At 42.6% G+C, this 24,531-nt stretch overlaps 1 protein-coding gene across 22 annotated transcripts in view; it reads right to left on the reverse strand.

Annotated features, from left to right (window-relative positions):
• The window catches only part of RBFOX2 (RNA binding fox-1 homolog 2), a 174,481-nt gene that overhangs the window by 34,412 nt on the left and 115,538 nt on the right, over nt 1-24,531 (reverse strand). For 16 of the 22 annotated variants that reach the window (XR_014183765.1, XR_014183766.1, XR_014183767.1 and 13 more), the window contains 2 exons: nt 16,268-16,414; nt 2,537-2,590 (listed from right to left, as the gene is read on the reverse strand). Coding sequence is in view for 18 of the 22 variants with exons in the window: in XM_082049589.1 (XP_081905715.1) it covers nt 2,537-2,590; nt 16,268-16,414 (201 nt within the window). In the remaining 4 variants the exon portion in view is untranslated. The remainder of the gene's footprint in view (nt 1-2,536; nt 2,591-16,267; nt 16,415-24,531) is intronic. The other 6 variants (XM_082049577.1, XM_082049591.1, XM_082049576.1 and 3 more) reach the window with 1 other exon arrangement.

Genomic DNA, 24,531 nt, shown 5'->3' on the forward strand with positions numbered 1-24,531 from the left:
TTTAACATCGTATCTTTTAAATATTTATAAAACATATACACAAAACTCTACAACCCTTAGGAACCCGGGGAAGGGAAGGGAGCATTGAGAACACAGCACAAGGCAGGCAGCAGGAGCATCTGCTTTCGGATTCCCAAGAGAGAGGAGGAGGAGAAGAAGAGAGAGAGAGGTTTCATATCGTTAGATTAGAATGGAAACCACAGGGCAGGAAAATGCATTCAGATTTATTTTTTTCCTAAGGTGGAGGAAGAACCCAAGAGTGAGTGAGTGGCCTCCAGAAAGATCCGTTTCCTTTGCTTCACCATCAGATCACCAAACTGCTGTTTTTCCATTATTATGTGAATACCAGGTGCTTCGTGCAGCTACACCCCACTCAAACACTGGGGCCTCCCATTTTCATGCTAAGCAGGAATAATCTTGCATTCTTTTAAAAACAGGAATTATTTTGGGTAGAGAAGGATGCAAAGATACCACAAAATTACTCTTTGGGTGTTTTCTCATTCTGTTCAGATTCTGCCCCATCCCTCACACAGGCTCTAAGTTTTGCAACTGCTTTTTGCTATAAGATGACAAAAAAGCAGTAGAAAACTGCATGGTCAAGGACTGGAAGTACATCTCGTTGGATTGTTTTCTTTTTTCATATATTTATTAAGGGTTGGGGACAAAACTCATCAAGGAACTCTTCAGCAATAATTTCTGTTTTAACTGAAAACCAGAAGTCTTGGGCTTTAACAAGTGCACACGAAGATACTTTTCATGGTCATAAATCAAGTCTTCACAGAAAGCCTTCAATGTTAGCGTTGCCTAGAAGGGCAAGGGCAGCTGTGGGCATATAATACAGGGCTGTATAGATGCAAGAGAGAGTGAAGTTCACATGTGGAGGGGAAAACACTGCTCTGGAAAGCACAGGCAGTGAGGGATGAAGGCTACAGCTCCTCACTTTGCCAGGCCAGCTATTTTTGCTCTTTCTTTTGCAATTACATCCAAACAAGTAGGGATTTGACAGAGGCCAGAGGTTATTCCCAAAGCCAAATAGAAATTACTAAAATCAAGAGTAATTCACAGACAGCTCTGGTCCATAAATATCAGAAGAAAAGAAGAGAGCAGAATCACTATTTACAAACTCAGTAGAGGTGATTGTTTTGGTAAAGAGTATAGATTTCTATTCACAAATGGAAGTAAAACTCTCTAACTAAGCTATATAGACATTTACTTGTTCAGTCTGTTTTATTAAACAACATAAACGTGGTATTAAGCACAAACAAAGGATGGGGAAAGGGCGGATACTCATTTATTTTGTATACAGATCAACCTCTTTCTGGTTTCCAGCTAATACAGAGACTGAAGAATTTCAGAATGCATCTTGGGCAGCATGGGTGGAAATTTGCAGAGGGCTCTGAACAGGAACATACCCCAGAATACATGTTGAAGCAAAGAGGCCACCTTAAGACTGTGAACCTCAAATCCAAGCGAAAGGCATAGACTCTAAACCGAAACTGCTTAGCTGAATTGCAACTTCAAAATCTCTTGTGTGCATGCACACATGTGCGCACACGTGTGTGGGGGGAGGAGGGGAACTTTGTTTTAATTGAAAATGGGAATCTTAGCATTGATTAAGTCAAGCAGAGTATAGACATGCACTGTGCAAGCTTCCCCCATAGAGCTTTGGCAATGCACCTCGCTCCTGACCTGCAAAACTCCCTGCTATTCCAGTGCTGAACCTCCTGGGCAGAGAGAGAATCACATCAATTTGTCATTGTGGTGATACTGGTTACGTGATGAGAACCAATTGCCAATTAGGACAAAGATCACTGAATCTCTCTGCAGCTGACCTGAGCAAGATTTGAAATCTCATCTCCAGAGAAATAAATTACCATTAACCCTCACCAAAACCTCCCTCTTAATATAACTGTAAGAGGAAAATCGGTGTGTGAATGCAAATTCAGTGGGGAGAGGTCCACATGGGACAGGGCAAGGCGAATGAGGATTCTTATATTAAGCATCAAATATCTCAAACATGAAAGGCTGGTATCTCAGAAGTGCCGAGAAAGTCTGCAAAATTCAGTAAATAAAATCCTTTCATATATGAGATATGACAGTTTTTCTGTATAAGTATTTTAATGCAACGAAAAGGTGGTTGGGGGATGGGTGGGTTAAGCTTTGTTCTTGCATTTTCCCATCACCCAAAGCTGTTATACACCCGATTCTGCCTTCCCCAGGGGGCACCCATTGCTGTGCAATGGGAACAGGTTGGTATGAGGGCTCAAGTGACTGACTCCCTGTTTGTTCAGAAGGTTGGGGAAATTGATCCCACATTACAGACAGGAGTCCCTAGGAGCATTTGTACATGCTGCCCAGAAATGACCATGCTTAGAGTCTGGAGTCAGAGGGAACAGGAGACATCCCCCAAAATAGCTTTTCCCTTCCCCCATCATGCTAATTCCTGCTGATCTCTGCAGAGTATATTCTCTAGGCAATGAACTGCCTTTTACTCTGCAATCAAAACAAGAGAAGCGGGTACAGAAACAGGACTTACCTTGGAGCCACGCTCATTAAAGATTATCTCTACATCAAGGATTTTGCCGAATTGCTGCAGAGAGACAAGGAGAAAAAATAAAAATATTTATTTTTGGCATTTTTCCTACCTTTTGGAGGCTTGCTTAGTGCAAGAAAGGAGGTGAGTATATCTCCATTTCTAGCATACAGGCAAAGGCATAAAATTTCACTGATGTGACACAGTTCTCTCAGGTTAGGACATATAGATCCTCTTGGTCACAGATCCCAGGTTTTTTCACAAAAGTCTAAAGGAAGAAAAACAATCTCCAGAAGAGTTTTAGGGATCTGAGGTGTCTTTCATTTTCCCCCTTTTAATCTAAATAATTCTTTCTTCCCTCATTCTACTACTTCATCTAAGACATGGTTATATGATTTAATCTCAGAAATCTAACAACATTCTTCAAATGTAATTCAGCATTTCATCTTCCTCCTGAAGTGGCTATCACAAAGAGAAACTTAACAGTGACGTCATTTCTCTGGAGAGGATGGTCACATCAGACTCTCAACCTTTTGGATTCCAAACCCTAAATATCCTTTCCAGCTCCTCACCCCACTTTAGTTTCCAAGACTCCAAGCCTTCGGAAGAATTGATGGCAGATTTAGAAACCACAAAAATAGCCAACCCCCAACAGTTTGTTTTTCAGAAAAACATAATTCAACTTCAACCGGCCACATACAGCAGGCTGTCAAAAACCCATGCAAGTTTATCACGTATGATACAATTCTGACCTCAGCGTGGAGGTCCCAAGGAGAGCAAGGCCCCACTGCTCTGCGCTGTTTCAACAACTGGTTCCAAAGAGCTCCCCACTTAGCACAAATCAAAAGTGGGTAATGAGAGCTACAAGCTAGAAAGATTTATCACACCCTGTGGAAACATGTACAGATCACATCCTTCACCTTAGAACACACAAAATATTTTAATTGAACTGGCCAGATTCAAAGCAGTAACCTACAGGTAAAAGCATCACCACTTCAACAGAGCCCTGCAACGCTGTCCCCTCAATGTTCTATTTCCAAACTGGAGGTCTGCTCTCCAGAAAGAAAGGCTTAAGATCTCATTTTCGGGAGCATATATACAGCGCAGTCTTTGTTCTAGAGACGCATACTGTGCTCAGACAAATGCTCTGAGTATTTTTCCTATCCCATTATTTATGAAAGCTTCCATCAACACGGTTTTGACCTCAGTGCTTGCAGAAGATTTAAAGGTGGTACCAAATGAAGGAAGGGTCAACAAGGAAAGGACAGTTTCAGTTAGGAAAGATGATGAACACAGCCTTCAGGAGACTCTTCACTTTGCCACAGTGCTCTTAATATAATATTTGCCAAATTTTTTAAAACTAACATTTCCATTTGGAAGAAAATGAGTAGAATGTTCATTCTGTGGGTACCCTGCTTGAAAGAGTTGTGGCCCGATTCACAAACATGAACATTTACAACAGTGAACTATGATGACTGAGGAGAAGTTCTGAATATGTAAAGCAATAAAAAGCTATTAAGTCCCTTGAACAAGTATTTCACAACTGTCTTTAAGCAAACATAATGCTTCCAACAATTTTAGCTATAGTTTCTGTCTGCTTCCATTCTCCATTCTTAAAAAGGAGATAGTTGTATTCTTTTATAAATGTTGGTTCACAGATGTTGTTTTTACTGTTCTATTGTTTAAGGACAATACTTGATCTTCTATTCATCCCAAGAACAATGGAATTCACAATATCCCATGTTACACGAAATTTGAATAATGCTAATGTAAACATGCATCTTCCTTAAAACCTCAACATCAACAGCTTAGGCTTGATCCATGCTGGATCCAATCCTCTTTGACCACTGCTGTGCCAATCATGGCTAAAATATATTTTCTATTTCTATCCCATGCTTGGTGTGGGCTTGTCTACAAAGGAGATTGCCCATTGATTGCTTTTTGTTGTCTTTGTTGGATATGGCTTGGGCACTGCCATGAAAGGAATCAGGAATGATTGCTTTCTTGGTAGACTATTTCAGTGTCGTTACACAAAAGGGGCTGAACCAATTTAACAGTTCATGGCTGCCAATGGGCTGCCCCTACTCCCTTAGAATCATAGAACTATTTGTGTTGGAAGGGACCTTCAAAGGTCACCTAGTCCAACCCCCCTGCAATGAGCAGGGACATCTTCAACTAGATCAGGTTGTTCGGAGCCCTGTCCAGCCTGGCCTTGAATGTTTCAGGGATGGGGCATCTACCACCTCCCTGGGCAACCTGTTCCCTTGTCCTTCTGTGTCTGGTCTTAACAGCTTCCTAAAGCTGGCTCCAGTTTTCATTCTCACCTGTAGATAAACTGATACAGTTCACCTGTGAAAAACTAGCCCAACAAAAGGAATGAATACAAAGTTTTTGATGGTTTACTAATCTGAAGAGGCTCAAAAGGTCAGGTGAACATTAGGGCTCCAAGCAACAAACAGGAGCAGAAAGCAGCACATCCTGACCAAGAGCAGATCTGTCCTTGCCAGATCAGCTCAGCTGCCTGGCCTTGCCACACATGCTGAAACAGTCTGACTCTCGATAAATGCAAATGCCAAGATTATTTCCAGAATCTTCAAAGCCATCAAAAAATCACCATTTTCTACCTCATTAGAATCATCTTGAAAGAGAACAAACTGTGCAGCTTCTGGTGCACAATTACACTGTGCCATCCTCCCCTTTCTCCACACCCAGCTGGGCCCAGATCCTCGGGTATCGCTGCCAGCGCAGCCGCCAGCCCCGTTCGGCCCAGCTCACCGCACAGGGTTTCCACACCAGCAGGAAATCCTGTCTTGTGTGTTTAATTCCTCGTGGCTGACAAAAAGCTGGCAGTGACACAGAATGCAAGTGCCCTGACCTAACTCCATGAGAGGCCGCAGGGCTGCCTCCCTGCCCTGTAGGTCATAGAGGTGCGTCATTTCCTAGGTGACAGAATTAAGATCACCAAATCTTGTGGCTGCAGCATGCACAGACTTGATGTCTACTGCAATGGGCTACATCCACCTATGCAAAGTGCCCCAATCTCTTTTCTACCTAGGAGCTGTGAGTGTTTGAAGAGGCAGGATGGAAGGACCTGCTTGGGAGAGAAGGAGCAGTGACAACAGGGGCCAACTGATGAGCTGAGGTTTGCTGGGGAGGGGTTTTCTGCTCCATGAACCTCCCTGGAAGAAAGCAGCACGGCCGTGAGGCAGGAGGACACGTGCTGGGTTCTTCCAGACTCTGCTGCGGCCATTGGCACAACTGCTCTGACAGCCCCTAACATCATGGCTCTTGTCCTCACTGCTGCAGTGGTTACAGCAGGTCCAGCACTGGAGGCACTTTTTTTTGGTAGTGTGCCAGAATTTTTCCTGAAGAATGGAAGCAGGAAAAAAAAACACTAGTTCATTTTAACGGTTTATATCTCCTTCAAAGCTGAATCTAATTTAGTGGAACATAAAAAGGCACTTTGTTCTCTGATGGTGCTTCCCCTACCAAATGTCAACAGCCTACAGCAAACAATGGAAGTTTTAAGAGATCCTTAACGAAAGGTCATAATTTTTGTATGGAAAATGCTAGGCCGTCTAAACACAAGGGTCAACACCAAGTGCCCCCACAGTAATTTTTTAAAATCATATATACAGGCATGTTTGTATTTTCCAGCAGACAGAGGGTCTGGCCAAATAAAACAAGATCCATACTTAGGTCACACATAAGGACTAAGCCTCTAATCTCTAACCTTGAAGACATGAATCACTGTGCTTGCAGACCCGATTTGTTCACTTAATGATTACCAAGAACTTCTACTTACAACCCTGCACGGCCGCAAGGGAAAAAAATCCTCAGCAGAGTTCACAGCCTCTGAAGAAGGCATTGCAGGATCACACATCCCAAATGCTCACTTCCGTGTCCAAAAAGCCAGGATCCCTCATCATACGTCAGGTGAACCACTCGCGCACATACCGTATGATGGACAGAAATACACACACACTTCAGTCATGCCACGGCATAGGAGCTATAGCATCTTTTTTATATCTTTGTGCTCCATTCCCTGAAGTGGCCTTGTACAAGCTTTTAGCTATTTTTCTGTAAAGCAGGTAAATGAGAATCATCTCTGCTACAGTGGTAGCAGGGTCTGTTGGAAATAACAGCTTTAAGAGGCATAAAGATATTAACAGACATCAGCTATGACCAGAACCCAATTTTCTTGCTTGAACACGATGTACCTTACCATAGATGCAAGGGCATTGTGCAAGGAAGGGTATATCACGCTGCGTGTTTCTTTCTACCCAGATGACACGAAGGCAGCAGATTTTTCCAGCAGAGGCCATAACTACATTACATGTAATAAATTTGAGAGATCTGGCACCAGAGAGCTTTTGCCTTCCAAGGCACTGACAGTTTGGTAGGGCCCCTCCTGCAGGCTCTGTTCCAGCTGGCCCTGCTGCCTCTCCCTGTCTAGAGCTTTCAAAATCAGCTCCAAAACATGCCAGACAACTTAACCCTAAAGATGCAAACAACGGGAGTGCAAAGCAAAATCTCTAGAAATCAAGGAACAACAAAAGGTAACATAAGCCATCATTCAACAACCTCACATCCCTACAAGAGAACTCTGTATGTCCAAGCAGCTTTGCACTGGCCCTACAAAATTCCCTGAGAGATGAGTGCAGTGACCCAGCTAAACCTCAAGGGTGCCAAACAGTCTATTCTCAAAGATCATCGAAATACAAAATAGCCAGGGAACCACGCTCCTTTGCAGGAAACCATTTCAGGGCCTTAGGCTTAAGGTACATGAGCAAGAGCATTTCATATGCAGAGAGCATCCGTACCCCAGCTCCCAGCTCCACGGGATGTACTTTCAGCTGAAAACAGCTGGCTCCACTGTAGCGTGTATTAGTCAGTGCTTAGTTACGGCAGCCCGGGGTCTGCCAGAGCTATGCTACCGCTACACTGAACTTCCCCACCTAAAGCTGGATCACATCTCTTTAAAATAGTACGGTCAACCCTACTACAGCCAACCCTGTTCAGCCAAGCTACACCAGCACGTTTTGTTAACAGAAAGATGGAAGCATCAAGGATTTATAAACCAAAGCACTTCCACAGTTTACCAACTGAACAGACAGTAAACAAGCACCAACAAGCCCTTGTTAGGGTTGACCTGTTGCCCAACACAACACAGATGTTTTCTAAGAAGCCAGACTTTAAAAGGAAGCCAGATGAAGAGCACAGGTTTACAGACTGCAGCCATCCCAGCAAACAAAGTGACGAGGAACATAGTTTCTCAGTCATTTGTTATACTCTGACTCACAAATAAAAGATTCTCACACAGAGCAGCAAGATGGAGGTGAACAGTACAGCAGGGTACAGTTCCAGAGATCTTAACACCAGGCCAGCTTCCAGGTCTACACTTACAGCTCCTTGCTCCTGCCTTGTGCCATCCCCAGAGGTGTGACTGAACTGTAACCTGGTACTGCTGCCACAGAAACGGTACTTGGACTCATGCCCACAAAAGCAGCATACACTCAAAACTCAATTTGAGAGGACTCAGACATGTAGACTGGATGTATATAAAACTGGGCTATAAAAGACAACTCCATGTAATTTTACCCAAGCCTTTCAGGCAAGTAAATCCAGCTACAGCACAGCACTGTTTCCTAAATGACATTCAGCCCAGTCTCAGTGCAGACTCTTCTAGTAACTCACATTAAATCAAACAAATCTTAGATAAATGTATGATCCAGTCGCTGCTGCCTTCCACCAGATGGTCACTACAGAAGTTTCTATGTCCTCTGGCATCAGCGCACAGCTTTTGCAGAGCAAGACAGACAGCGCAATAGCTGCTGACAGCTGGAGCGGCACCAGCACCCTCGTGCAGAAGCACCATGGTCCCCAGCGCAGCCCTTCACACAAGGCAGGATGCTCAAGTAACAACGAGTACACAAGTCCTTTGCAAAAGGTGACTCCAGAAATTGCCCTGGTGAGACATATCAGTGTAAACAGCAGCATCTCCTCCAGCTCTAAGCAACATCAGCAGTAACAAAGTCCTGCCCTGTGACAGGGCTGGAGCGCTCTCTCATCGCAGGAAGAGTCACAAAGAGGCCACCTTGTGTCAGAATGTTTGTCCACCAACACTGGCACATCAGACTTGCTTTGTGTGATGAGTGGTCAGTATTAGTCGGAGATTAAAAAGTCTAAAATACATCTTGATATCCAGAAGGCAGGATTTCATCCTTTAGATGTCCAATCCACTCAGAAAGCAGAGTCCCTTTCAGCAACTTTCCTACTGCTGTATTCAGGCCTCGCTCCATCAACACCTGAAGGTCAGAGCTTCTTAGTCTATCATATTACTCACCTACTTACCTTAACACCTAATGAGCAGTTTTCTGCTGTTGCCAATATTCATGTATCATTAATTACTTGTGGATTTTAATTTATTTACTGGCCAATACAGACTTAAAATTCTACCAAATTCTTGGTGAGAAAGAGTTTGTAGTCTAGCTTGTTATTACTTTAACCTCAAACTATAGGCTTATGGAGGTGTTTTGCACTCTTGACATCAAAATGAAATTGGATGAGAAATTATATCCACTGAGATATTTTAGGAAGTGCAAAGTGCCAAAATGTTTCCCCAGAGGCCGAGATCCGAAGGCTACAAGAGCTTCCAAAAATATCTCAGCTCCCAGAGCTGTGTTGCTTGGGTCACACAAAGCAGTGGTCTATGGATAACATACACTATAAAGAAGCCCACAGTAGTGATCCAATAACAACAGTACCTGCCTTAAAATCCAGTGTTAAAAAAAGTACCTACCATTCTGTCATGTTTAATAAATGAAGTTACTAATAATGTCATTGACTGAAGTTATTAAATGTGACAGAATGGTCACCTTTATATTAAACAGCTATGCATTATTAGTGTTGTAGCTGATAACACACAAAACCCCTTTACTGATTGGGCTGACAATGTTCCCCACCAGAAGCAGTTAACAGCCTACAAGTAGCCATGGAGTGAATATGTTGTAAAGAAGGCAACATCTCCACCTGTAGCCAAAGCCTGAGAGAATTCACACCCTGTACTGTGCTATCCCACCTTCATCTGCAATCGTCATCAACATAGTCCTTATTTTTATCTTACACCATCTCCTTTTTTAAAAATAGTTGAAGTTTCTTGAGCATTTCACCACAGTAAACTCTGAGAAACTTCAAGTCTGACTCCTTGTATTGTTGCTCTCACAACAGATAAGAAGGACTTAGTGCACAGAAACATATAGGAACTACCAAAACAATCCACTTGGCTTGTTTTTGTGGAGGCAGTTCATGGCTCAGCTTGAGAACAGATGGATTTTCCTCTTGCATGCAGTCCAACTTGGCCTCTATCTTCCCCAGGAGACTCCGAAGTCCATCTGACTCTCAAGTGCAGAACTACCCGAAGTACCTCAACCAGTTCTATACTGGGAGGAAAAGTGTTTCTTGAAGCCTAAGAGGGAAGGACTGAAGCTATCAACCATGAGATACAAGCACAGACACAATCAAAGCACAGAGTTGAAAGGATTGGAAATGTGTTGAGTGAAATATGTGCTTTTCTTCTGTATACATAGTCCAGTAACGAAGGGGACAGCCTACCAGCAGTTATGGAGAAGACTACTACCATCATGTCAGAGTCCTTACACACACTAGACAAAGCATGTTCCTCAGAAACTGCATAGTAAGATTTTGAAAAGAGTTTCTAACTTGTTTTCAGCACTGACGGCAACTCTTCTGTACCCTTGAAAGCTGTTCCATTGCTTAAATTAGCCAAAATTACTAAGAATTTTTCTTCTATTTCAAGGTTAATTGTGTTTAATCTCAGCTTCCAACTGGAAAATCTTGTGACTGTAAACAAGACCTAAACCCCCTATTAGTAGGTATCATCCATGCATAAGCACCTGTAAACAACAGACATGCCATCCACCAATGTTGCTTTAATAAGCTGAGCAAATCATCTACCCAACACATTACACAGTTAAAAAGCCACACATCTTACAATCCCTAGATTATTTTTTTTTGGTCCTAAGCTGGTCTTGGAAGTAAACAAAACCATGTCGTTACAGCCTTCTCAAATTTGAACATGAGCAAGACCACAACCCTCCTTCAACCTGGTATCTGCCTTTGTATTATTGAAGCAACCATCCTCAACAATTGCTAGTACTCTCCAAAACCATGTTTTCCAAAGAAAGCTTTCCATCCTGCAAGCACAGTCTGGTTTCCACATACGCAGTACACTGCTCTAAGCTGCATCAAACCTGTTTTTGTCAGATTTATCATATGTTAACCAGGTTTTTCAAGTCATTCTCTAACAGTAACCTTTCTCTTTCCTCCTCCTCAAATAGTTTTTTTCACTGCAAACCTTACCAGCAAGGTTTTAATAGTACTGTCTCCATGGGTTGATACAGATCCTGAACAGAACACTGACTGAAACAGACCCCTGGGGAAACTGACACGAGAAACAGTCTTGATCACTGGTATCTCCCCAATAACTACTGCTTTTTATTATCTGTCATTAAAGAGGTTTTTGATTCCTCTAATGTTGTGCTGTGTTTATTTGAGATAAGTATTCTTTTTCTTAAAAACCAACATTGGCCACTTGGATGAATTGGCTGAGCAATGTTCAACTATATCAGTATTGCTTTGTACAACCTTGTCAAAATAGACAAGACAGTATTTGTCTGCAAAGATGTATAATACTTTACACAAAGTCACACTGAATAGATATTTAAGCATTTTGTTAAATTCTAATGTTTTTAAAACTTCCCCAAAATTATTTTTATCTTAAATCAATACATAGATAGTTTGTAGCTCTCTGGGTCACCCTTTTCAATTATTTTCAACAGTAAATCTTGATGGGCACCATTCCAGCCTTCTGCAACTCCTCTAGCTTACAAGTATTGGCTAAAAATTAACATTAATGAACAAAAGAGCTCCTTGCTTTGACTGTCGCCTTTGGACATACCTTATCTACATCTGCTGGATTTTAAATATTAGCAAGTACTGTCTCATCCTCTTTTGTCATAAATTATTTACAAAGCCAGATGTGTTACAAATACCTCTTAAATCATACACACAGCAAGTTTGGTTTGGTTTTTTGTTTGCTTGTTTTGTTTTTTAATAGTTTTTCTGTTCTTGGTTTGGTTTTTCCTCCCCAAAAAACACGCAACTATTTCCTAATTTTATATTGTACCGACACCTAGAGCTTTTCTCTGCATGTAAAAAATTGACATCTTTTCCTCTGAACCTGTATCACTGATATCTCCATGATTAGCACACTTTCTTTTTCACCTGTTTCTTTAAGTTTGCAATTCTATTCACTACCATTTACTTCCTCCTCCTACCTAACATGAAGAATGCTTTGTGTCTTATTAACACAGCTTCAGTGACTGTGGAATCATGCCTTTTTGGCCATCAGTATCATTTTGTTTAATACTTTATAGCTTCCATTAACACTTACCTTTTAAAAGTACCTTCCCAGGCAGTTATTCTGCCAATTGTTTAAACGCGAAGAAACAGACTTTTCTAAAGCTCCCTACATTACTGCCTGATGCCATATTCTGCTTGCACAAAGTAAATACAAATAACAATCACCGGTGCCTAGGCAACCATAGGGTTTCAGGTCAGCTATTAACTCTTCCTTATCTGCTAGAACAAGGTCAGCTATTGATTTATTCCACAGAGGGCACAAAACTATGTGCATTTAAAAAATGACTTATTCCTTCTAGGAGCTTTCTGGAAGTCTTTTTATTGGCATCATGAAATGTCAAGTAAATATTACCTGTTTTAAGCAGCCTATTGTATTTGCTTCCCTATAAAAAGCATATACATAAGGAAATGTTTGTTCCATTCCTGAGGATATCTCAAGGACCTGCTAGAAACACATAATAGGTAAGAAATGGTTTGAAACAAGTAACTTCTTCACAGTGAGGGTGCCAGAGCACTGGAACAGGCTGTGCAGGGGGATTGTGGAGTCTCCTTCTCTGGAGACATTCAAAACCCACCTGGATGCCTTCCTGTGTAACCTCATCTAGGTGTTCCTGCTCCGGCAGGGGGATTGGACTGGATGATCTCGAGGTCCCTTCCAATCCCTAATATTCTATGATTCTGTGAACTCGAATTTGTCAGGAAATCCTTATGTCTGCAGCTCTCACAAACAGTAAAAGTTAGAAAGCGTTACGTAATATCCATTTAATCACACATGGGACAACACATCTCAAGTCCACCTCTACTCAAGCCTGGATGAAAGCATCAGCTAATGTTCTGTGCCCCAGGACTGGGCTGACCTCTCACATGCTGTTCCATCCTCAGGGGACTTTCTTTACTCCCTCCTTACTATCACATTTATTTCTTCCTCCACGATTCTGCTGTCTACCCAATTCCTCTCCTTGTACACTAGCTTGGGAAAATCACTCCAGGCAAGGATTTTGAGTCTCTCAGATATGACGTTGAGGAGATGTGACCTGACACACAGAAGGCAGAAGGAAAAGATGGGGGTTACAGGCCAGCCACAGCTGAAGACTCAGACAACCCCCTGTAGGAGAAAGGGTAGGTTTCAGTGAATCACCCAAGGGAAAGCATCCTGATCCTGAAAAATAAATAGGAGCAAGGAGGATTCTGAGAGAAATGCTCCCCTGCTTGAGGCTCTGAGCATGCTGAGAAAAGCAGCAGTGAGAGAAAAAGGAAGATCTGCGAGAACCATTGATTATTTCCTTGGCAAAGAAGTTCTCTATTACAGGAAAATGGCATGTGGGGTTTTTTTATGTCCCCAAAGATAACTGCTCTTCTGGTGGGCACACCTATCAGCAAACACAAGGCCAAGTGAACCAACAAAAGGTTTTATAGGGATTATACAACTTATCCCAGTTAAAATTACATCAGTGTGCTGGGACTGGAGATGATGCTTAGGGAAAAAAATAAACCAAATCCAAATAACTTGAGGAACAACAGAAACAAACTCATACTATGTATTTCCCCAGCCCTTCTATGTACAACCATTTGCGCACCATTTGGGCCAAAAAAAAAGCATGGGAAACCTTAATGCAAGCAGTTTGGCTACATTTTGTAGAAGTCACTTCTCAGTATAGCAGTTCATTCATGTTGCCTGGGTGTCCTCATCTGCAAAGCAGAGGTAAGAGTCACCAGGACATGGATGTTCTCATCATTTCCATTTTATCCACAACTCCCACACCAGGAGCACAGGGAGGGACAGCATCAAGGTGAACGAGTGTGAAAGGAGCCAGTTGTCAAACCAAGCACTGGTCTCGAGGGAAGGGGCAGCAGCAACGTGGAACGGTTTATGTAAGAAATACAGCTCCCAGGAGAGGGGAGCAGCAGGAGCACATAGCAGGACGTGCTAAATACAGATTGTAGCAGGTGGTACAAGAACTGGCTGTGATTTCAGCAACCGGTTTATCCAAACCGGACGGAACTGCCAACCGCACAGCCCTGCAACAGCATAAAGCAAGCTAAAAAACACAATAGCAGAACAGGCAACTGAGGAGATTCAGCACTCACAGATTGCCAGGAGATGAGTTTCACCCTGAAAACATTCCCACAGATGTCAAGAGTGTGACAATCTAATGTACGAACAACACGGAAGCAAACCCAGGCCTCTTGCAACAGAACCACAGAATCATAAGTTTGGCTGGGATCTACCTCCAGACCTCAAAGCGGGTCTAATGAGATCTGGCTAGCCAGGCTGTGTCCAGTCAAGTCAAATACCTTCAAGATGGAGGTTCTGCAACCTCCCTGGGCAACAAGTGCCACTATTTAACCACTCTCACAGTTAGAAGAGAAAAAAAAAAGAAAAAAGAAAAAAGAATTCCTGATATCTATTTGAAATTTCACAAGTTCTAACTTGTGTTTGTTGTCTCTCCTCTCACCATTACACAAAGCCAAAACCAATATGGTTACATCTTTTATGTATCCTCTGATGAGGTAGTTGCAGACAACAAAAATATCCCCCCTCTGCCTCCTGAAGGCTTAACAGTCCCAGGTCTCAGTCTCTGCCCACATGCCAGGTTCTCCAGCCCCCTGACCATCTCAGTGGTACCCACTGGGCTTGCTCCAGTTATTTCACTTAGATGAAATGTACTTCTTGTACTGGGGAGCCCAAACTGGACAGAATATTCCAGATACAGTCCAAGAAGTGCTGAAGACAGGGAAAGGATCACTTCCCAAAGCCTACTACTACTACTCACTAACACAACCCAGGCTGCCTCTGCCACAATGGCACGCTGCTGCTCTTGTTTGATTTTTTTTGTCCATCAGAACCTCAAAAATCTTTCACTGCAGAGTGTCCTCCTAGGTAACTGCTCCCCAGCCTGTACTGCTGGCAGAGGTTATTCCCTCCCGGATGGAAGGCTCTCTTTTGAGTATCTTAGGTATCTTTTGAGTATCTTAAGATTCCTGTCAGCTCACTTCTCCATCCTGGCCAGGTCCCTCTGAATAGCAGCTATGCCCTCCTCTCCATTTGGTCTCATCCACAAAATAGCTTCTTATGGACACAAAAAGCTTCGAGAACAAGGAGCAAGGATCTCTCACAATACATAACAATTGGGACTCTTGTTGAAGACCATCAGCAAAATTTTTAACATCTATGCACTCTGTTCAATTTTTACTGTCCAAGCTACGAACAGATAAGCCCAGCTCTTCTCTGGGGTAAGTCTAAGCTTGAAGTACCTGAATTCAACACACTTAAAATATCGTAACATTACTCTACATGTGAGAGTGTGTGTATGTGCATTCATACACACACACATAGATGGCTGAAGAGATTCAAAAACTGAAAAAGGAATACTGCAGAATTTTGAGGGGGAGCTGGTTATGCAGTTAGGACCACCGTATACACTCAAAGCCTAAGGTGGCAAGAGGAACCTTAGCTTTGGTCTTTCCTGACTTGAGTCCTCTGCATTGCACCTTACACAGGCAGCAACAATTAACTTTATTAATAATATTTCTGAAGACTTTAAAAACGTGCCATCAACCAAGGATGCTATCATCATATCAACAAGACAAATATTCCTGATGATGATGATATATAGATATCTTCACCTGAAGGTTAGGTCACGAAGCATCCAGCTCATTTATCTCTGTGTTCATGAGGAATGAGTCACCATCTATACACATGTGAACACACTCTTCCTCAAAGAGCTCATAAACTGAGAATGATGAATAGCATATGAAGATTAACAAAGACAAACTATTTGGTCAGAAGAAACAGAATGCATATCATACACAATGTAAAATACCATCTGACTTGCACTAGCTTTTCCACATGCAACTGCTAGTTGGCCAATTCCTTCCAGCAATTTTTCATCACAGAAACGGATCATGAGGAAAGACATAAATATTTCAACAAGTTTCTAAGCAACTGAAACACAGTGCTTTGCAAGGGATATATTGAGACAACATTCAGTGCTAGTCTTTACTAGGAAATAAGGTGAAGTTTCAGGGTTTGTTTGGTTTTTCGTTTGTTTTCTCTCCAAACCAATTGGTAGGTTACACTGAACATTTTGATATGAACAAACCAGTTACAATTTTCATGTGTATTTAACAGCTAAGTACTACCAATTGTCCTAGTCCTGCAAATATTTTACAGCATGCTAACTAAATGGAGGGGGAAGGGCTTTTCATCCCCATGAATACACCAGCACCACATGTCCTACCTGTGGGGAAAGAGAATCTGTCATGCCTTAAAAAGCACTGGTAACTTACCCCAAACATCTGCCGAAGGTCAGGATCTCTAAAGCGGAAGGGAATGTTAGACACATGAAGTCGTTTTGGAGTGGATTTGCTCTCGGTATTCTCACTGTTCTGTGTCTGTGATTGCTGTCCATCTGTCTGTGCCCCTCCTTCCGTCTGCTGAAATCAGAAAGACAAAAGAGTGTGCATGAACACAAACCACACAAATTCCTTTCCCATGCTTTGACTATCTGTTTTTAGGTATCAGTACTACACTTGCAATTGCTATTATCTAGCATTTGACAATTATTTTGATAAAGTCAGTAACGCTTAACAATTGATCTGTTGTTCTTCCCCTCCCTTTCCATAAGTAAACAGTAATGAGATCTCAGCCTCCCTCCCCTCATATCACCTTTTAGCTTAGTAAATTTGCCTTTGGTTTTCTCAAATTACTTCTCTCTTTTCGCCTGTTCTTCCTCACTTCAGCTGCCACCATAGGAAAGCCCTAATGAAGAGGCGGATCTTTCATATCCTGAAGCTGGGAGGTGGCACTGCCACTCTAATCTCATGTGGCAGGATGTTCATGCCATCATCAAAATCCCACAGCTGAAGTGGCAGCTCTTCACTGGGCCAATACCAGAAATGCATCTCCAGGCAAAACGGCATCTGCTCTGTCAAGCTCCCTTCAGATAAACATTACCCCAAAAAAAGATCTATAATTAAATGGCAAAATCCATATACGAACAGCTTATGGGTGTCTTTGCTTAACCTTTCTCATACATTTAAAAGTCAGCCCAGAGACAGCAAACAGTCGTTACCACTGCAAGATTCATAAAAACTCCAAGTGCTACTCTCTGCTACCAATTCCACAGCTAAAACAAGGGAATTTGTTCCAGCATCCCCAAGCACTGAGTGGTACAGCAAAGCCAGGCCAAAGCAGGGGCCAGGGGCACTTGTGCACAGAAGAAATACAGCAACAAGGCAGAGGAATAAGGGAGACCAGCGTGGCAGAGGAGAGACCTAAGGCCTCCGCAGAGATGACCGGCAGGGGAGAAAAAAGGAAGAGAACATCAGCCACCTGTGATGGGTTTAGACTAAGAAGTGCTCAATTTTGAACACAGCACTAAATATGAAGGCAACACCCCTTTGCAAATTGGCTTGGTGAGAAAATGGTATTTTTCGCACTTTAGTCAGAAAAATTACCTCAAAACCTCAAAGCTACAGACAAAGTAGACTACAAATCGGTCTGGTTTATTGCTCTGTCCCTTTCCAAGAGCATGCATGGACAGGCCAAGTTGTTCAGAGGGCACCCACCCGTGCACTCAACCTCCTGCTGCTTGCCTCGGCCTCCTGAGAATCATGCTTTGACCACCCGTATGATGCACTTTAAAGTGTAATTTCATTTCTTTAGATGCCAACCTGGCTTCTTCCTCAACCCATCAAGCAAAAAGAAGTTCTACCAGAAGGCAAGGACCATGTAATTGCTAGAGTCAGCCTTTCCTAAGCACCTTTGAGAACACATGCATGCCTTAAAAGTAAAGATTTAAGGGGAAGTGGGGGAAAGTGGTGGGTTTTTTTTTTTTCCCTTCCTGTTTTAAGTACACAATTTGTGTATCAAAGAAGAAAGAAATCTCAGCAGAGTTGCCTGCACTGACTCCTCAACCACTGACTGGACTTGCTTGACTGCTCTGCACATCATTTAATATACAACACTTCATGAATATTTGGAAAAAAACATCTCTCCACATATAAAATAAACCGGCAACATTAAGAGAGCTTCTTCTGGCCAGAAATGTCTCTTGCAGACATGACCTTGAACTTCCATATTGGTTATAATGCACTGACAAGAGCAAGCAAACGGTGAGTACGGGGGTCTTGTCACGCTGAGCAAAGCAGTGAGAGTTTTCCATTTTGTTTTAGTAGGGCTGCAGATGCAGCATAAAACATGTTAGATCAGGTTAATATAAATTAAGCTGTGACAGGAAGAATGAAGATACTGCCCTGCGAGTATCTTTACTTCCCAGAGTCGTGCAAGTCTCAGAAGCCTAGCAGGATTAAACATTTCTATTTGGCTAAGACTCATCCATCCCCCAAACATCAAATTTTCGAGAACAACCTCAAAAACTTCCATTTGATCATATCTAAAAAGCTGCATCCCCCTCTAAGTTCCCTCTCTTCTCCTGCCCTCACCCCTATGACAAAATGCATCTCTAAACATACGGAGTGTGCACCCTAGGGGAAGAATCAATGCAGCTGGCTTGCAATTAAATCACACCATGCTATTTGGTGGTTTTATTTTTATGACTCCATCAGAGTCCTTTGCTCCTCAGGGCAAATCTGTCCAAGAAGGACAAAACACAAGAGTAGCCTATCCATCACTACTATACACAACACCTGCAAGTGAGTCCTCCAAAATAACTCCCCAAAATCATCAACGCTCCTGCTAAAAGGGATCCCTACAACTCATTCTGGAGTGCTGCTAGTGCAATTTTCCAAATCCCATGTTTTCTGTGGCTTTGTGTAGAATTTCAAGTGAGCAAACACCCACGCACAAAGGTGCATCTTCAAACAGACACACTACTGTGTCTTCTGCAGTGTGAATGATGAAAGGCACAGATTCTGAACAGCGACAACAAAAATGTTTTGGTCTTTAATTTAAAAACATAGGTTGCACAGGACTGGATCTGACACTTTCACAGGGGAGGTCATCTGCGCTCCTCTCCCATCCATTTGTTTGCAGGCAGAGGGTGGAAATCCTTTCTTATCAAGGGTGCAATGTATCATGTACAGTGGCCTGCTCAAAAACACTCGCAGCTGTTCCTGCGTATGGCAGAGTGCTGCTGCCACACTGGAGTCATTCTGCAGCACATGACGTGTACAGTAAGACAAAGGCCTGAAAGAGGAGAAACAATAGAAGGCACAGGAGATCTCAGTCCACTCTTCCCTTTCTGACTATACTGGGAGTCCCCAAATTCTTTTCAGGGTTTCACATACCCTGATTTTTCAGTAGTAGTTTAACATTAAACACCTTCTCTCTCTCGATGACATAGTTCTCTCATTTCTATCGTCCATGGCCCTAAGGTAAGATTTGAACTTTCAGCCACTATAACATTAGCTTAATACATTTGTGTACTGCCACACATTCAGCTACAACATAAAGGAAAGAAAAACAAGTCTCTCAGATCTTGCCTTTTTTTTTTTTTCCTTTTATAGTTATTCCTTGTCTTAATTCATTAGGAAGTAGATAAAAGGAAGAGCCTGAAGCGTGTTCTCAGGCAGCACATAATGGAGATGAGCAACAGTGTTACCCTCACCAAGCCAGACAATAAAAGCCCACATTTCACCGAGTGTGCACTCCCCACCCCGAATTTCAGCTCCTTCCTTCTGGCCTCACATCAACACTTCACAGGGAAGAACTGGTCCTCACCCTTCCCTACAGAATAGCAATTCAGCTCAGAAGGGAGCTAACACACGTTCCCCAGGTCTCAATGCCTGTCATCAGGGAACACGGAGACATGCTGCGGCAAAGATCCTGCTTTTAGAAACAGTATTGAATCTACCTTACCTCCTCAGCATAGTCTAACATATACTTATGCAGGTGATAATGTCATTCATGCCTGTACATGCAAGCTTTGAGCTTTGCTCAAGGTCACTGAGAAGTACATCAGAGCTCAGGACACGTGTGATATGTGCTTCACTTTCAACTACTTGCTGCCTGTGCCCACAGTAAGGAAACCCTAAGCAAGAAGTAGCAACTGCATAGAGAAACATGGATGTATAAAATGTGTACGTATGCATGTAAGAGGTAACGAGGGTGCTGTGAAAGGTTTGGAGGCCACTCTGCAACCATCTTCCCACCTTTTGACTAGAGTCTTCTGTCCTAAAGCAGCTGGTGAACAAGCAAGTGCTGAGGAGCGCCAGTGGCGCCTGTGCTCTGAGCAGATCTCCATCTGCGCGGCCAGACAGAGGGCTGAGGGCTACCTCCCCGACAAGCCAGACAAACACCGAAGTGATGGGCCAGGACAGACACTATTAATACCCAGCACATTCTGTTTCCATCTCCCACTTGCTACTAGAACTGGAGCCGCTTCAGGTCCAAGTTATAGAAAAGCAAAAAAACAAATCCCCATCCTCTCCCCCAGGAAGCAGGCAGTTCAAAATGTTGTGAATCATAATGTGGAGGTTAAGAGCCATAAATCACTGCAAAGAAAATATTTACAAAACACAAACTGTAACTAATAACTATATTTAAAAGGGGACTTGGGTGGCTTACAAAATCTGGGAAACAGACTGTGCTCCCTCCACTGGTTCTAGACCAGTCTTGGATTCAAGGGAAAAAAAAAAAAAAAAAAAAAAGGAAAAAAAAACCTACCCTGTTTGGATCAAGAGCTTGAGGAACTGTGTAGAGACAAGGACTGAAAGCTGTGACTGGCAGAAGGCAATCTTCCCACCACAAAGGAGCGTGCAGACAATGCAATGTGGGAAGGTCTCTGCAACTTCTCATCAAGAACCCAGGTCAAAACAACCAGTCACCCACCAAGGAACCAATACCCACTGAGCAGGTTTGGTGGAAAAACAAGTGAAGAATTAGGCACTAGACACAAGACCCTTCTCCTGCCCTACCACACTCTACCAGAGCAAGACCGAGGTCCTACACATCCAAGAGCAAAGGGCATGGGAACTTCTGCTGCTTAAACAACATGTGTTTAGCAGACAGAAGACTGCTGAGCTAATAATCACCTTTCAACAGCAGTAAACATGATTTTAGAATTATATCCATGTACTTGATTTCTCAGAGATGCTAGCAGTGTTGTACTTTAAAAAAGAACTGGGCTACACTAGAGGCACAATTAATAAAGTGCCCAAGTACCCTGTATGCCAAAAACCAGAGAAAAAAAATTGCTAAGGACATACCAAATAATGCCTGCTAGGCTTCTAGTTATTTTCAATATCATCATGTTAATTCAGGGTATGTTTTTTTCATATTTTTAGTTACCTGTTTTTGGACATACTGAAGGTTAGGTCATTTTATTCACTTTCCCTCATTAAATAAATACATACCCCATGTGAAGTCAGACACAAACCTAACACAGGAAAGCACACAGGAAGCTTTGCTACGTGCTCTGCTGGTCATGTCAAACCCTTTGTGAGCAGTTCCTCACAAAACAGGGATGCCCTGACAGGGTAAAGGCAGCAAAACAACTTCACAAGCTGGTGGTCAGCCCTGGATCGCCCCACTAACAGTGGCAGAACAGCCACACAGTGACAGACTAAGATCCGTTCAGCCCACTGTGTCTGACAGCAGCCAAATCTGTGGCATCTGTGGAAGAATGTAGAAACACAGCAAATGTTTGGTGACTTCTCTCCAGCACAGCCTCCAGCAAACTGAGCCAGCTGATGTCTCAATTTCTAAAGCATCCCATGGACAAGAGTTCCAATGCTAAACTCTCCATTTTATGGAGAAAAAAAAAAAAACAAAAACAAAAACCAAAACAAAACAACAAGCCCACAACCAAAAAACCCCCACAAAACCCAAAACTGCTTTTTTCATATGTGGCACCCAATTATTTCCTACATGCATCCTAGTAAGTGAAAATGGGAAAGTTCCATATTTTATTCCCCATACCATTCAGTATTCTATGTACTTGTCATATGCCTTCATTCCTGTCAGCTCTCTTTGTAATAGAAGATTTCATTTCTTCTCATAAAGAACCTGCTACATCCCTTTCATCATGACTATTATCTTTCCCTGTACTACTTCTAGATCTGCTGTAACCTTTGAGAGATATGCAGAAGTACCACAGCTGTATACTCTAACATAATGATGTTTACTGATTTATTTCCTATCTCTCTTTCAAAATCATTTTTAAATCTGCCTCACTAGACACAAGTCTACAAGTGCTGACAATAATCTGCCTCATACTCAATAAAATAATCTGCCTCATACTCAGAGCAAATTCCTGATGTTAAATGTCAGAGTTCGCTACCTCAAGACAGCAATTTCCAAGCTGAGGTGGCCAAACAATCAGCAGCTAGCTGCTTATTTGAAGCTGGTTCTTTCTTGTGTCTACCTGCTCAACAGTATCAGAACACCAGTGAGAATATTCATTACACATATTCTTCACCTGAAATACCTTACATGAGCAATTGCTTTAATTACTAAAGTGATGAAAAATAATTACAGAGGAAAATTCTGCAATCTCAGACTAGGCAAGAAATACTCAAGGGAAAGTCATCATCATCCATGTGTTACAAAAGTCAGCTGAGGAAGCCTTGGTGCCACTGGCTCCCTTCTTTCCAAACTCTTGCTAGATGTATGGGGCACAGCCAGATGACAAAGCAGCTCCCTTGTCTTGCTTCTGAACACGATACATAGAGGTCCCCCACCACAGATGTGTCTCCTTTAAGAAATCTGAAAGTCAGTATCCCTTTATGGTATAGCAGATGAGTTAAATATGTTTCAGTATGGCATGTCAAGAAGCAGAGAGACACGATGCTCTGTAATTAAATAACGCTTTATACTGGTTCATGACAACGTAACACCAAGGCGACAGCACCTGCCATTTTCATGGGAATTAATTTACATAAACTTATTCCTCTACTTCTATACCTCCAGCTGCATTCCGTAATTTATACAGACACACAAATTCTTCCCTCTGACATTAACAAGAGAAATGACTTGAATAATCAGCTCACAGTATTAAGTGCATTGCATTTACTATCAAGCGAGCTTTTTTAGTTCAGCGGATGATTAATCTTCCCTCTGCGGGTAGAGCACTGGGAGATGCAGGGAGCTGACAATTGCTCTCGGCTCCTGGCCATGCTCTCCATACGCTCACCTTGCAACAACAGCATTTGCTGGATCCCTCCAAGAGTTGCTCTAATTCATTAACGCAGCGAAAGAACTGGACAGCTTTCTGCCAGGTCAGTGAATTAAAGTGGCTCATGTAAGGAATGCCAGAACCACTAAACAGGAGTGGGAGTATGCGCTTGGAGCCAGATCTCTCCTTTCTGACAGCAGTGAATCTTTAGATCAGTTCAGCTGTCAGAGGTACCGCAGTCTAATTAGCATCTCCACTTGGAGCTATCTGTGCTGGGTCTCTCCATTAGGGATAAGTGTGCTAATGTAAACCGGGAAGGGGGAAGAAACCAGGCGACCCAGTACCAGAAGTGAAATGCGCAGTGTCAACGGTTTTGGAGACAGGCTGCAACAGGCAGACCGAGCAGCCCAAATATGGTCCGGTACCTCAGTCTATTTTTAATCCAGGTCTAGCAGCTGTGCTTTGGGATAGTATCAAGAGAAAGGACAGATGCTTAGAGACGAAGACCGGGAGACCCACATGCCAGGGAAGAAACAAAGCCCCGCAGATGAGGCTTGATCCTAAAATAAAAAAGATTCCAAAATATCAAGCTGTTTGTATTACACCACCTATTGTGCCAATTTCTTTTCCACATCCCTGTTCTGAGAGCTTTGAATGCTTTCCATTACACTCAGACCTCCAGAACCAAGCTCATCCCTACCTCATGTCACCAACCAGTCATTCCCCTTTGCTCAGGGCAACTACATAGGAAGGTATGGACTTTGACTCTCAAAGTTTATTTGACTTAAGTTCACTGCTGATGTTTGAACTGAGACTTCCAGACCACTGTCTATTAACTCAGATATCACCACTCATCTCAAATTGTCCAGTCTGACTTGCTCATCAGAATCTGCCAAGTTTCTATGAAAAGGTGCCTCCATCCAGTGTATTATGGACCCTGTTATAGACTCCATTATATTGCTGCATAACATCTTACCAACCAGACGAAACTCCCCCTTTTCCATGATGGAATTTTAAGCCACTTCATATTCCCTGTTACTTTTGCAATTATTCTAAAGGCTACCAGCCTGAAAAGCAGGAAAGCCCAGCCATCTGAGCATACCTTTCACTATGTCGCTCTTTCCTGCCAACTGGACCAAGTACAGGCCTTGTTCTTAAAAGCAAGAGGAGACCTTATCTGCCTGGCTGAGGAATTTCCGAATCATCCCATGGGAGCACAGGCTTCAAGTCAGCAGCTAAAAAATTCTCCGGCTGTTCGGTCTAGGGTATCGTATTCACACACATGGCAGCAGTTGCACTTGTCAGTCACAATAATGGGAGGGAAGGATCATACATCACCCACAATGACTTTTTGCTCTATTAAAGTTAGCACTATTGTTTGAGCAAGACAAAATGGTGAAAGGAAAAGATGCCTTACAGCATAGCATTCTAGTCCACATTGACTGAATATGTAGATCAAACCAGTAACAGTGTGTG

This window comes from Streptopelia decaocto, assembly GCF_964273445.1.
Source record: "Streptopelia decaocto genome assembly, chromosome: 1".
NCBI lineage: Eukaryota > Metazoa > Chordata > Aves > Columbiformes > Columbidae > Streptopelia > Streptopelia decaocto.